This window comes from Rhea pennata, chromosome 2 (genome assembly GCF_028389875.1).
Source record: "Rhea pennata isolate bPtePen1 chromosome 2, bPtePen1.pri, whole genome shotgun sequence".
Lineage (NCBI taxonomy): Eukaryota > Metazoa > Chordata > Aves > Rheiformes > Rheidae > Rhea > Rhea pennata.
This window is the reverse complement of record NC_084664.1, coordinates 140393467-140407693: the sequence shown is the minus strand read 5'-3', so window position 1 is coordinate 140407693 and position 14227 is coordinate 140393467. Positions and strand designations below refer to the sequence as shown.

General features: G+C 33.0%; 1 protein-coding gene across 2 annotated transcripts in view; it reads left to right on the top strand.

Moving 5' to 3' along the window:
* MTDH (metadherin) overlaps positions 1-13708 on the top strand; it is a 33463-nt gene extending 19755 nt beyond the window's left edge. For both annotated transcript variants that reach the window (XM_062570490.1, XM_062570489.1), the window contains 6 exons: positions 796-894; positions 3113-3240; positions 3788-3904; positions 6245-6364; positions 9238-9394; positions 11118-13708. In XM_062570490.1, coding sequence (XP_062426474.1) covers positions 796-894; positions 3113-3240; positions 3788-3904; positions 6245-6364; positions 9238-9394; positions 11118-11188 — 692 coding nt within the window. In that variant the 3' untranslated portion in view covers positions 11189-13708. The remainder of the gene's footprint in view (positions 1-795; positions 895-3112; positions 3241-3787; positions 3905-6244; positions 6365-9237; positions 9395-11117) is intronic.
* Positions 13709-14227: the final 519 nt, after the last annotated feature.

The following is a 14227-nucleotide window of genomic DNA, read 5'->3' as shown; positions in this document are numbered from 1 at the left end:
AAAATAAGTCTCATCTTAAAGTTGTATGTTAATTTCTTTCACTGTGGTCTCACACTTAAGTTCTTCTGGTTTTGTCTTTTCTTCCAAAATTGTTTTTGTTTCATGATGCCTCTTTTTTTTTTTAAGATGGTCTTAAAATAATGATAGTGTTTAGTATTTCCTATTATCATGACTGGTATTTGTCTTATTGCTGCTTGTCATGCATCATGCTGCTTGTATGTACCTGAAATGTTTTACTTGAGAATTGGATGTTTTCTTAGTAATGAATAATATAATGCAGTGTAATTTATCAGGTTTCTCCCTAGCATTCTAGGTCGTTGGGTTTTGGGTTTTTTGGTTGGTTGGGTTTTTTTAGCTACTCTCAGTAAGAATTCTTACTGACACAGAATAAATAATTTTACTGCCCATGAAAATTTGTTGTGCTTTCCAGTTTAAGGAGACTATTGTAAGTCTTACAGAATGCTATTATTTATCCTTCTTTTTTCATCCTTTTTACCTATTGTACCTTCTTATTTCTCTTATCCTTCTGCTGATCTATCCTTTTTCTTATCTTTCTTTCTTTCCCCCTTTCCTGTTTTTCCCTGACTTAACTTTGTGTCTTTTATCTTCAGTTCCCTTGTTTTCTGAATATATCTCATTTTGAAGAACTTAGATTTCTTGTCCTTCTGTGCAGTCTTTAGAGTCGTACTTTTTTTTTGAGCCTTCTATCTATCTCATTTTGCTTTGAATTTCTTTACAAGCCTCATGAATTTTCTTGCGTAACTAACAAGTACAACTGCATTTGTTTCCTTCCAGGATCCAACAGTGAGTCAGCTTCTCAGGCGGGTACTTCTGATTTTCAGTGGGATTTAAGTCATGCTCAACCTCCTGTTGATGATGAATGGTCTGGGTTAAGTATGTTCCTCTAAAATACTCATAAACAAAAATTGTAATTTTCATCTCTTTAAAGTGTATTAGTCAGTAGCTAGCCTCTGAAGAAAAAACGAAATATTTTACTTTTGTAAAGCTCCATTAAAAAAATGGAAGAAAGCAGACTGCTGGAAAATATTTTGATGAATGATAAGAGATAATAATTACATCTTTAGACAAAATCAAAACTCAAAAGTGAAAGTTCATGTATTTTAGGGTGGCTCTGGCTTTTCCTAGAGAAGTGGATAGCAAATTAAAATATTGAATTAAAATAGTCTAATTTACTGCAAATTATAAGAAAAATCTACTGCAAGGCTAGAAAAGATGTGTTGGTATTAGATTGTATTTGAACAACTGAGTTTGCTTTTATCTACTATATTGTATCCTACTGAAAACTTATTATGACCTAAAATTCCTGTATTTAGTCCAGCTTGCTTCCTCATTCAGCAACATTAGGAGGCTTTAATATGCATAAAAGTACTGGATAGAGGTCACTGAGATTACCTGGGAGTTGTAGTCAGGTTGGTGTTTACTCGCCTCTTCCTGCTAATTTCAAAAAAATGCTTGTAGTTCTTACCACAGTGTTTCCTGAAATCAGGGCTGTAGTATAACGAAGTTACAGACATATCCAAATATTCAGTAGTAAAACTACTTGTGAAGAAGGCTTGCAGCCTAAGTTCACCTTTTGAATTATGTTATAATTGATATTTTCATTTAATCAGATTGAAGAATGTTTGATTTTTAGAATAGGAATGTAGTGTCTGTCATTAGATAATTAAAGAAAAAGAAAAAGTACACAAAAAAGCTACTTTGCAGTCATTAAACAAGAAGCTCTTTTTAGAGAGAAGATAATGCACAAAAGTAGAATGGAAGTACTTGATGAAATCTTTGATTCCACCAAATCTGGAGTTACCACTCTGATACTAAATCATTTCAGAACTTACCTTTATTTCTTACCTGAGTTGAGCATATGTAAAGCACACTTCAGTTAATCATCTGAAAATGATCGTTTTTCTGTATTGGCGAGAGCATATTTTATTCACATTTCTGTGTGTGGAATGCTTATGGCTTGTATTGATAAAGTTACTTTGTCACAGATTTCAGGTAGCTGAAGTAGGCTAAAAGAGAAATGGGGGAATAATTGAAGTTCAAGCCACTGTGATACCTTACTGTGGTAGCAGGTTGAGCATAAGGAAACTTACAGATATTGTCAATATTTCAATTTTAATTAAAAAAGAATGGTTTCTTCTTTAAGAATCTAGTAAGATGGCAGTAGATAAGCCTATTCGTTGTTAGATATGTTAAGCAGTAATTCGTTATTCAGATCAGTAAATTTTTGCCTATAGTGTCCAAAGGAACTGTATTTAGGTAATATTTTTATGTAGAGGAAAGAGATGGAAAAGTATCTACATCATAGAATTTTTCATTTTGGAACGTTTGCTAATAAATGGATTTGCTACTTTTCCTTTTGACTTAAGTTTTCAGATGTTTAAAATGAATCCTACCACAGTTTGCAAACCAAGCTTGAATCTTCTCCTTTGATTTGTCAGAGTTTAAGAAGTATTTGTGATGTCAGTCTTTATTCTGTGTTTAGAATTGTTAGAAGGTGTTCAGTTTTAAAACAAGCTTTCTGTGACTTTCTACTAATTCACCTGTTAAATCTGTCATTCCTGACAACATAAATGTGTGCCGTCGTAAGTGGACGCTAGTGGCAGAACAGAGTAGGGGCTTGTAGAGAAAAATAAGGTATTTAAGAATATCAGTGATACTGAGCCAAAACTCATTCTGCAAGTTTTCTGTTTTCAGATGCATCACTCCTATAGAATTCATACCAAAAGTAAGATTAGTCAATGTTGTTCACAGTTTATCTTAGTTTCTTCTAGAAAGAAGGCTTAAGATAGAGAACAACTCTTAAATTTGTCCCTTTTTACATAGTCTATTAATGTGTCTCAAAACAATTCAATCTATTTAGCTGCTGCTGTGACTAATTTGTAATTACATTACTCTGTAAAATAGCTAAAATTTACCTATTACTTGCAAAATCCTCTACTTGTCATAAAATCTTTATATGTTTCTGAAATGTTGCAAATGAGTGTATCTTAATATCAAGAAATAGTTATTTGCATAGCACTTTTTTCCCTAAGCTGTTAAGAGCACCATTAGAATAAGTAGGCATTCCTGAAAATCTTTCTAATCTTTGCAGATGGACTTTCTTCAGCAGATCCTAGCTCTGACTGGAATGCACCAGCAGAAGAGTGGGGGAATTGGGTAGATGAAGAAAAAGTTACTTCTGTTTCACAGCCTGAAGAGACATCATCAGATGTTCAGAAGGTAAAGGCAATATTTACTCCTTTTCTCTGTAAGCTCCATAACTTTGTCCTTACCACTGCCTTTTCTTAAAATGACTTTTAGGATGACGATAAAGGGCATCTCATTTCTGTTGCATTCATAAAAGCAGCACAATTACATTAATATGTACACAAAGAAGATGCTAAATGTTCTTATTGAGAGAATAGAATCCACTTTTTTCTAGTGAGCGCCATGTCAAATCTTACTGTCTCATCTTAACATAAGGTATTACCTTATCTCTGTGTCCTAAGAAAGGTTTTGGTCTTTCTTTATAATTGATCTTCTAGTAATGTTTTTCCTCTGTATGGAAATAGTATTTTTCATCACACTAGCTTCATTACCCTTTTCATTCCTAAGTCTTTTGTGTTTCCAGGTAGTGTGTTAAGAATGTAGTCTTTCTAAAATGAACTAAACAGTCAGTTGTATTCACTTAGATTCAATATGTAATTAAATCCCTTACAACTATTATTTTTAGCCTATAGTTTCATTGTGCTTCTAAATGTTAAATCCCTTATATTCCCACATGAAGGCTTCAGATAATGAAAGAGAAAAAGCAGACCCACTTCAGAGTTCTGCAAGTGGGAAATCCAAGAAAAAGAAGAAGAAAAAGAAGAAGCAGGGTGAAGAGGCTAACTCTTCTGCAAAGGTAAAATCTGGACAGTCTGTAAAGCAGTTTGTGAGGAATTGACAAGATGACTTTATTTTTGTTTATTATTGACTTAATACAAAATCATTTTTGGGAAATAGGAATTTAATTTCTTTATGGTATTGGATTAGTCTACTGTTGATTCCATGTCTGACTTGGGAACAAAATGTGATTGGATGTGGATGGATTTCGTGGTAATCACAAAATACAAGGAAAGTGTTTATCCTGAATTATTTATGCTCTATCAAATCAGGATTCAGTGCCATAAGAATATCACTAGCAACAACTCTTTTCTGTGCATGGGAAGTCCTCTTGTGTTTTGAAAGACAACCTTCTTAGCATAGCTGGCTAGGAGAAAGGAGAAAAATTGAAGTTGTCTTTTAGGGAGAACTCAAACAATTCCACTAGGATAAAGTAGTTTTCTGAAGTACTGTTGTAGTTTGATTTATGTGAAACTTGAAATATCAAGGCCTCCTAATTCAGTAGATAGAGCTATTTTATGTAAATGAGATTTGAACAAGCTGTTGTTTGCAAACTGAGGGTTTCTGGAGTTTTCTATGTAACTTAAATGGTTAGTAGCTTTTGAAGAATTACTTTGAGAGAAACAGATTTATTGTAAATATTGCAAAAGCAGATGACACTTCAATTGAAATTGAAGCCCACTTTAATAGATTAAAACAAGTACTTTCCTAATAGGGATATATTTTGAGTGTAAATTATTAAAAGCTTTTTTTGTCCTAAAAGCTTTCTCTGTGTAGTTGGCAGCCATTCATAACGTGTATTTTTTACAAAACAGTTGAATCTGACTAGGTAAATTCGAGGGAGGAGGAACATTGTATTTCAGACATACTTGTTTTGAATTTGTGTCTTGTAATTAGCATGCTTTAAATCTGGGAGACTCTGTAAAGTCAATATGAATTTGCAGTGTTTCTTTTGTGGTAAAGAGGAAGAGAGGATACTAGGACTGCAATATAATTGCTTTTTATCTTTGAAATCTATCATATTCTGATAACTATTTACTGACTCATCTGTTCTGATATCCATCCATCAGAGGTCTTGTATGGGTCTTTAACTGAGTAAGTGAATTCTGAAATTAATTTTTTATTGCTCATAAACTACCTTCTAAGCTGTATGTGTCAAATAACTCCTATTGTCCAAATTAACATATTAATTCATTCTACCCATGGGTCTTCCTTGGTTATGATTTTTAGTTACCTTTCTTACATCAATCTAAACATGAAAGTGAACATTTTTGTTTTAAACTTCTAGAAAAAAATTGGAGGTGTTCATTGACAGGAACAAAAGAGCCAATACATCACTAATAGGTTGTCCTTTTGTTACAGCAAGTTATTCATCTAACATGTGAGGCCTAGTTGAAAATTCACTTAAAGCTTGTATGTTTATACTCTGAAAATTTGAATATGTTCAAATAAATAACATCTTATACATTCTTTATACTTTTGTGTTTGCTCTCATGTTTGTTGACTTGAATTTCTGTCACAAACATGGTAGATATTGCAATCACAGCTAGATAAAAGGTAAGATGGTCTTTCCTCTTGGAAATCAACAGACTTGGACTTTGACTGTATTTCCACTGGGTTCTGGGGAGAATAATGAAAGAAGCAGAAGAAACTTCTGGCTTAATATTAGACATCTGTGTTCCATCTACTGTTCCACCACAGGGTCCTTCTGGTGCTTTAAACTAATGTATCTACTTTGTAATTTCTGGTGTAAATGAAAATTTTCCTACTGTTGAGAGTAATTAAAGCCTAAAGATTCAGACTCTTAGGTTCTTTAGAAATCTTTTCAGTTTGCAAATAGAAAATTTAGGTTTATAGGCATCACTGAAGACTTAATGGGGTTGCAGAATACTTGTTAAAGCTTAATATGATAAAAAGCTATACAGACATTAGTTTAAAGTTGCATTTAGAATTTTTATTAATATCCAAGAACAGAGCTGGAAACATCAGATGTCTTAATGATACTTCTACAGAAATCTACAAAATGAGTAAATTGTTTAATTTCCCACCCTTGTATGTAAAATGTATGTAAACGTAAATGTAAAGTGCAATTCATTCTCATAATTAAGGGGATTTTTTGTTAGTGAATAGCACGGAGAGTACTGCTTTCTGGTTTTCTTTGGACTTTACAGGTATTCTTGTACTATATTGTATAAATTCTGAGTGTTAACGTAGGCTGACTGTATTAGCCTAGTATTAGTAATTTTTTTAAGATTGTTTTTCATACTGAAACAGATTATGGGATCAAAACTGATCTGGAGGGTGAAAAGTCAGAACTTTTTCTTACAAATATGGGCTCCTATTTTTTATTTCTTTGTAGGACACTGAAGAACTGGATAGAGAAGCTGGAGAAGAATTTCAGGAGGATACCTCAAAAGCTCAACCACAACAGGAAATAGCTTTTTCTTTGAAGACCATAAGTACTAGTGAACCAGCTAAGGTAGGAATAAAAAAGAACTGGGTTTATGTAATTTTGAGTTTTGAAGCCTTAAAGGCTCATTGAAGCACTAACATTGTCTTTGATAATGTCATAATGAGGATATGCTTCAGGCTACATGTTTAGGCATATGCAGGTGATCAGGGTCTTGAATTTTAGATATTAGATCAATTGCACTGCATTTTTTTAAAAAAGCATGTCCTTTCTGAAAAGGAGTATTTCTAAACTTCTCATGATTGCCAACATATTTTTTAGACTGAATATATAAATGCTTTAATATTTATTATATATACAAATATAAATATAATAAATATAAATACTTTAAAACTATGAGATCTGGAGCTACAAACTAACAGCTTTTGAGAGTAAGACTAATATCTTACTATATTTTATTTTTTCATGGGTTACACATGAAGTGTTAACCTAACTTTTTATATTGTTACTAAGCATAGTCTAAGTTTGAATTTCAGTAGCTGTGCTTAATGTTAATGATTGAAAAAATAAAAGCTTTTGCTGAACCAATTCATAAACTGACTATTTGCTTTAGCTAACAGTTCAGAGATAATCTAGATAATAGGAGCTCTCTTTCACCTTTTCTCCAGCCAGCAGGTTCCTTAGGTACTATTACTCTACAGGAATTACACTGTAGGAAAAAAATACTGAGTTTTTCTAGTGGTATTGGTTTTCTTTTCTGTAAAGAGTAGGCAATATTAGTGAGACAGCAGTTTGGTATCACAGAGCATCTGTCAGAATAGTGTTTCACGTTTTTATGTAACAAATGGTTAGTAATTAAGATAACAAGGTATTAAAATTCAAATGCAGGTGGCTTAAAATGGAATTTTTTTTACTGGAGACTGGAGATCACCAAAGAGAAAGTCTTCCCTCCTCCTTTGTGGCCCCCTCTCTTCCTGCCACACGAGCACACGCACATGTGCGCACACACACACACACACACACACACACACACACACAACTTCTTTGTCCCCTCTACATTGGGCTGAACATGTTAGGGAAAACCTTTGGCATTTACCAGCGTGCACAGATTTTATATTGAGAGCTAGTGCTAGAAATAATTCATTAGTAATAAGTTTCACAAGTAACTACTTATTAGTAAAACTCTGTAGAATCATGCATGTAACTACTTGTATTAGCAAATTGATCTTGTTGCTTGTTTTGATTTATTTCTGAACTAATTTGTTGTTGTATAACACACAATCTTAGCTAAGTGTAGTTTCACATTTTTAGCATTCAGTGTCAGTAACCATTTCCTTTCATCTAAAAGTCAAACAAAAATACCTCATTTGGAAAGATGTGCAAATAATGCTATATGTAGCTGTGTAGCTTCCCTTGCAGTAATACTGCTATGCGTTAATGTTCAGGCTGAGACATGTTCTCTCGTCTGCCTGTAACAGCTGCATACCAGTTTAATCTTAATTGAGTTGCTTTATATGCAGTTGGACAGTGACTAAGTATTAACAAAACTCTGAATGATGCCAGTGACCTGAATCAGTTACAAAAGAGCTCCTAGTTGTGCAAGGACACATCAATCTTTCTATAATTAATGGTTTTGTGTAGGTGGTGATTGCTAACCGTTAGGCAATATAGAATTGGCCAAGCTGGAAATCCTGCAGCATGCATGCTTGCTCTCTCCATGTAGATGATATGAAAAGTTTATTGTTTTTTTCATTATGATGTTAAAAGAAACGTATTTCAATTCTAGTTTTAAAAAAATCAGTTGTTGTATATTGCACAAACCTTTTTCATAAAAGGTTTAAGAACTCTTTTTATTGTAAGCTATTAAAGCTGTTCAACTTCGTGCTCAGTATGATATGGTAAAATCATAGATATATCTGGTTTTGGTCTTTTGTGTGTTCTAATTAAGCTGTTTTGTGAGATGCTTGCATATTACTATGATGGAAATGGTATTAACTGATGTATACAAATTCTAGATTTTAGTTTTATGCAGAACTTAGAGGCTAGATGTAGGCTTCGCTGCTTTGTTTTGACAGTTTCAGGTTCTGGTTGTTGTGACACAACTACAGCCATGATTTTTTAATAATACTAAATTGGGGGGGGGGGGTTTGTTCAACTGATGGCTTGTTCCCTAATATAATCTTACTTGAAGCCTTTTGCTAGTAGGTGACTTGCTGTGGAATCACATGGCTCTCTTTTATATTCTTTTTTGCTCTGATTTTTTATTGTAATATCAATTGATTTTGACATTCCAATTTGTTTTACTGCACATAAATTCCAGTGATACATAGTAAGCCACAGTTACAGATTCTCTCTCCAGGGGAAAACTTCAGAATGAACAGATAATTAGGAAATACTAAGAATATCTTTCACATAGCAATTCATTCTATAGTAGTTTTCATTGAAAAAGATTTGACGGCTTTTGCAGCTGTCTAAAGTTATTGTAATATAAGCACAGCGGCATATTTCTGCCAGTTGATAGAAATAACTACAAATACTTTCTGTATGCTATAAAAGTTGGTGTATTTGGACCCATTTGCCTTGAACAAAAATGTGTACAGCGTGTCACTGTGTCTTGCATTTATTCTGTATATGTGTAATAGAACTGTTTCAGAGTCTTAAGCGGTTTTAAATTGTTCTCCCTTTCTCTACACACCATGTATTTTAATGTAGGTTAACTTGTTTGGTTTATCTTTGGTTGTATACAACTAAATTTTTTGGCACTAGATGGCAGTCATAGTCTTACAGCTTTGATTAAAATTTTAAAGGATTTTAACACTGGCTTAATTTTTCAGTGCCATATTTGTAGCATCTGCCAAGTATATTGCCAGAAATGACACTGATAGGAATGTTTTACTACTGTAACTTTATTAAAGTTCTGAATTTTCTTTTTTTTTTAATAGCCTGAGGAGGCTCCTTCGCTTGCTGTTTCTATTGAGCCATCTGTAATTGTATCAGAAAGTGATTCTGACAAGATCACTTCCCAAGTGCCACAGATGCTGCAAGAGACAGATGTTTCTAGTCCCAATATTAAGCAAAACAGTGTGCCTCCTCCACAGAGTAAGTATCTCAGTACAATTCATTCATCCTAATTCAGGGTGTAGTTTTCTCCCATAAGCATTCTGATTACATCTACTTTAACCATGTGATCTGGGTGTCAAGTATTTATGTATTTTGTTTATATATCTTGCTATATTTTAACTTTGGTAGAAGTATTTTAACAAATATCATTTCACTGTGAGGAAAAATGTCTTCATATGCTTGAATGACTGGAGATGTCTATTGGCCTTGTGCAGTCCTCACCAGATCCTTGGACATACTCTTTGCCCTCAGGACTGGAATTCCATGCTGTGACTAAGTAGTTCTGCCAACATGATTTTAAAGGCCTGTTTGCAAGTATTCGGTGGAACAGATGGGTGCTAACATACTAGTTGACAAGATGTTTAACAATCAGAAATTTGGAAAATAATGAGCAATTGAATTTTCAACATACTGGTGTTTGCTTCTCAACTTAGTTCATTAACAGCTCTCTCTCCCCCCCCCCTCCCCCCACATGCACACTCTGCTTTATCAAAGGTAGTAGTCATGGAGAAAAACATGTGCTAAATAGCAAGGCTTTGGGTGTTGGTGTTGGGTTCTTTTTCCTTCTCCTGTAGTTTAACAGCATGTACCTCAAGCTGAACTACTGAAGGTTTGTTGCTTTTTAAAGTTAGGCTGTGCCCAGATGTCTCAAACATGTCCTTTGTTGCACTCGGCAAAGATATTGTACCATAATACTCGTCTAACACTACAGTAAGACAGTATAAGGGATGTCAGAGTATGAAAGCTTTAAAAACAAATAACAAAACAAATCACACCACTGCGCACACATACTGCTGAAGTTTAGTTTGAATTAGACTTTGAATTTAGACTTTTGAATACTAATATTTCATTAAAAATCCATGGCTAAGTATTGAAATACTAAACTAAAAAAGTAGTCTGAAATTAGCAAACAAACTTTCGTTTTTAGTAACAGTAGAAGAAACAAGATGATTTTGTAACACTAACCTCAGTCAACTACACTAAATGGCTTCTTGGTTCTGAAGAAGTTAAACTGAAACAATATAATTTTTCAAGTCATTGTCTCAAATTTCTGCGTTTAGTCTGATTCTAAAATGTGAAGGTTATTGACTAATCATGCCTCACCAAGAAGAAGAACATCTTTTATTTTCAGCATGCATTTTACCTGACTTACCTTAAATCATGTTGGCTATCAAAAATGATAATCTGTTTTAATAAAATAACATAGTGCTTTATTTGATTCTGGCTTCCATATAACCACATCTTTACCTAATTCCTGATTTTAAAAATTAATCTTCTGACATAAGGGCCACTTATATTTACTGATTAAAAATGGTGTAATCTGATAAAGATGAACAATTAAGATGCATTGTTTACATGTATGGATTTGCAAATTAGTCAGAAAAATAATAATGACCTTACTGTAAATTTTCACTAAGTAAGAAAATTAATGACCTCTTTTGTGTCTCACTTCTTGAATTTGTGGTGTAAAAAAAGTAGTTTAATATCAGCAAACAAACTATTCTTTTAGCTGCATTTTAAATTATCTTGTTTGGGGTGAGAAGGTAAAAAGCACTCTCCTTTTAAAAATCATGCTTGTTGAAGCTATTTGGAAATGTCATAATAATATGGGATGTGCTCTTCAGTATTTTATAATTCAGTTCTACATAAACTTTCTCAGTCATAATGCTGTAGTTACGTTTTGTTTGTTTAACCTTTTTAGCAAAGTCTGAAGAAAGCTGGGAATCCCCTAAACAAGTTAAAAAGAAGAAAAAAGCAAGAAGGGAAACGTGAATTTCCTAAGATGGACATGTTGCTGAATACTGTCATGAAGATTATGCTGTTTATGCAATAATTTGTGAACATGTACAGAATTTTATATAAATTTCAACCAATTTTTAAAAACAGAACTGCTGTGAACACAAACATCTTTAAAAAGGAATCAAAGGAAAGTAACTTTATGATATAGAAAAACAGAACATGCTACATTTGAAAGACATTCTGAAGAGTGGTTTTTCCAACTTACGGAGATGTTAATTAAAAACTGGTTTTACAACACAGTGCCCTGTTTACAACAGATTATACTGTCATCTACAGCTGCAGATAAACAACTAATTTTAAGGGTTTTCTGTAAAATAATTGTCTGTAAAATGAGTGTTTCTTGCCTCTCTTCTGAGTGATGCATTAGAAGCACAGAATGTCTACCATTTGAATTTGTTTCATGCCTAAATCAAAGTGCTTTGATTAAATACATAATCTGCCATATCTTTATAGTAAGTTGGTTAGCAAGTGTGCTGGCTGGAATCACAAGTGCAAATCGTTAACCATTTGTACAGTCAAACCTTCATGGTTTATTATATGAAGTTAACACAATAAAACTGCTTTGGGTTAAAAGTTTGAGAATGTGATTTGAAACTTGAGTATGGTTCATGAAGTTATTTTTGATAATGTCTATTACCTTACTTGAATTGTTGAAAATAACAATATATTTTTAAGAATGCAGTAATGTGCATAAAATTAGTGTTTTCTGCTTCATTCCTTACAAATCTTGGTTGACTCAGACTCCCATCTAAAACTGTACCCCTTTAACTTTTAAACTCATGGAATGAATTTAAATAAAATGTTCCCTTCCCTTAACGTTTATTAATTTACTACACCCAATTCTGTTCTGTTCTCTATTACTAAAAGTCTGAAAAAAGCAAGATAAACTGTTTTCATTCACAAATTATATGGGATTTCAAAAAACTTGTTGGAGAATTGGAGTGGCTTCAAACAGCTTTAATTGACATTGTCTAGACCAGTTATCAAGAACACTTTTTAATTTTTTTAATTTTTATTTTTTAACTGCCTTAACCTGTAGTATATAGAATGTGTCTCGACTTCTGGACAGGAGTTAGTGTTTTTATAAAGAAAATAAACATTCATGCAAGTATAGCAGTTGTAAAATAAAGAATATTTCCCACTTGAAACTGTTGATTAAAATGGTGTGTTAAGATGTGTTGTCATTTTCAGGCACTGTGTAATTACATGCTACCAAACTGGCAGGTGCATTTATATCTATATGGTGCATGCTCAGCCATGTACATTGTAAATAGCCTTTACGAAAAATTATTTGGTAAGGATGATAATTAACATCATCTGTTGAATTCTGTTAAAGAGCAGCAATGACTTTTAATGATTGGCTTTTGGTTTTGTGGCACAAACAGAATTGGTAACAGCTGTAACACATGGTACTGTAGATCAAAAATTTTTACTATCTTATTGTACTTGACTGCAGTTCAACCATATTGCAAGGCAAGAACAGTTAATGAAACAAGCTGGGTTTAATTGTACTGAAAAGGCACCTTGCCTATGGAGAGCTTTCCTAATAAATGGATACTAACTTGCACGGGGATTAACCCCTGTATTTCAGGAATATGCTTATGTGTTCAGAAGTTTTGTTTAATTCAGTGACATTCTAAATCAACTTGTTAAAATAAACTGAGCATATTGACAATATTGATTTATTTACTTGGCATTAATGCCTAAGACTGAAACCTGTCAGGACTTATGTAAATTAAATTTAGAACTGAAGTACAGTTTTCAAGGAGTATTAAACACAAACACAAAAAACAAAAATCAAGTATTACAGAATCAAGTAGAGTCCTCTGCCTGTAAATAATACTTTCATTTTATTTACTTATCTTTTTCTTTGTAAAGGTAAAACAAATACCCTTTGCATTCAGGTTTGTAATGTATGTCCAAAATCTGTTTCCTATCTGTGTATTGTGCTAAAGTCTCTTCTGTGAAAAAATCATGAAGATCTTAAGTATCAAGGACTGCCCTTAAGAGCTTTCACTACATAAGTCTTTTTTTTTTTTTTTTTTTTCCTTCTGAAGATAAAATTGATTATAGTAGTTGGTTAGTAAGCTGTAACTCTTGAATAGCTTGTCATTCTGAATAAAAATTAACTAACAACATAGGAAACCTGCTAATAACTTACTCCTAGGCAGCAGCATATAAATGCATAGCCTTTCTTTCAAAATGTTGTTACCTATTTAGGAGCACCTCTTGTTTGTTTGTTTGTTTTTTTAATGTGCAGCTTCAATGTCTTAGAAAGCTAGACTTGCTTTATTTGACATTCATTAAAGAGGTAGTAACTATATTGCATATTGTCTATAAACAGAAACTTGGTTATCTATGTATTGTCATGTTTCTATGACTAAAGCAGTGGTTAGTCTTAATGATACACTGAATCCAGACTTTGGTACTTGGATAGAAAGAGAAAACACCATTTAAAGAAACCTACAATTAAAATCTTTTTGTTGTTGTTCAGTGCATGGAATGGTTTCATAGATCCAATATATTGGGTTTTTTTAATACTCTCAAATAATTTGTATGAGTAATTTAAACTTGTTGTGATGATGTGTAATTGGACAGTCATGGCATATTTTTACTTCATTGTGGGGAGGGAGAGGTGTACAGAATTCCTATTTGTTTGTTACAAAGTTAACCTCTGCATTGGTTTGGAGGGGAATGAAAACTGTATTTCTGATCTCCTTTTAGAAATCTAAAGGGAAAGTGCAAGATAAAAGCACTACTTTAATATTTACTAAGAAAGAATGTACATATTAAAAACATTTCAAACTTTATAGAAATACAACTAGTATTGTTTTTGTAACTCAATTATATCTCTCTGGAAAGTGCTTTGTTAATAGTTCCCTAGCCATGGAGTTAGCCTGTGAAATAAGGCTTTGGATGAGTGCAGATGACTTGAGAGTGCATGGTTTTAAGCAGCCTTCCTGATCTTGTTAATCAAATTGTTTTGCCTTTAAATGAATTGAGTAGGTCTGT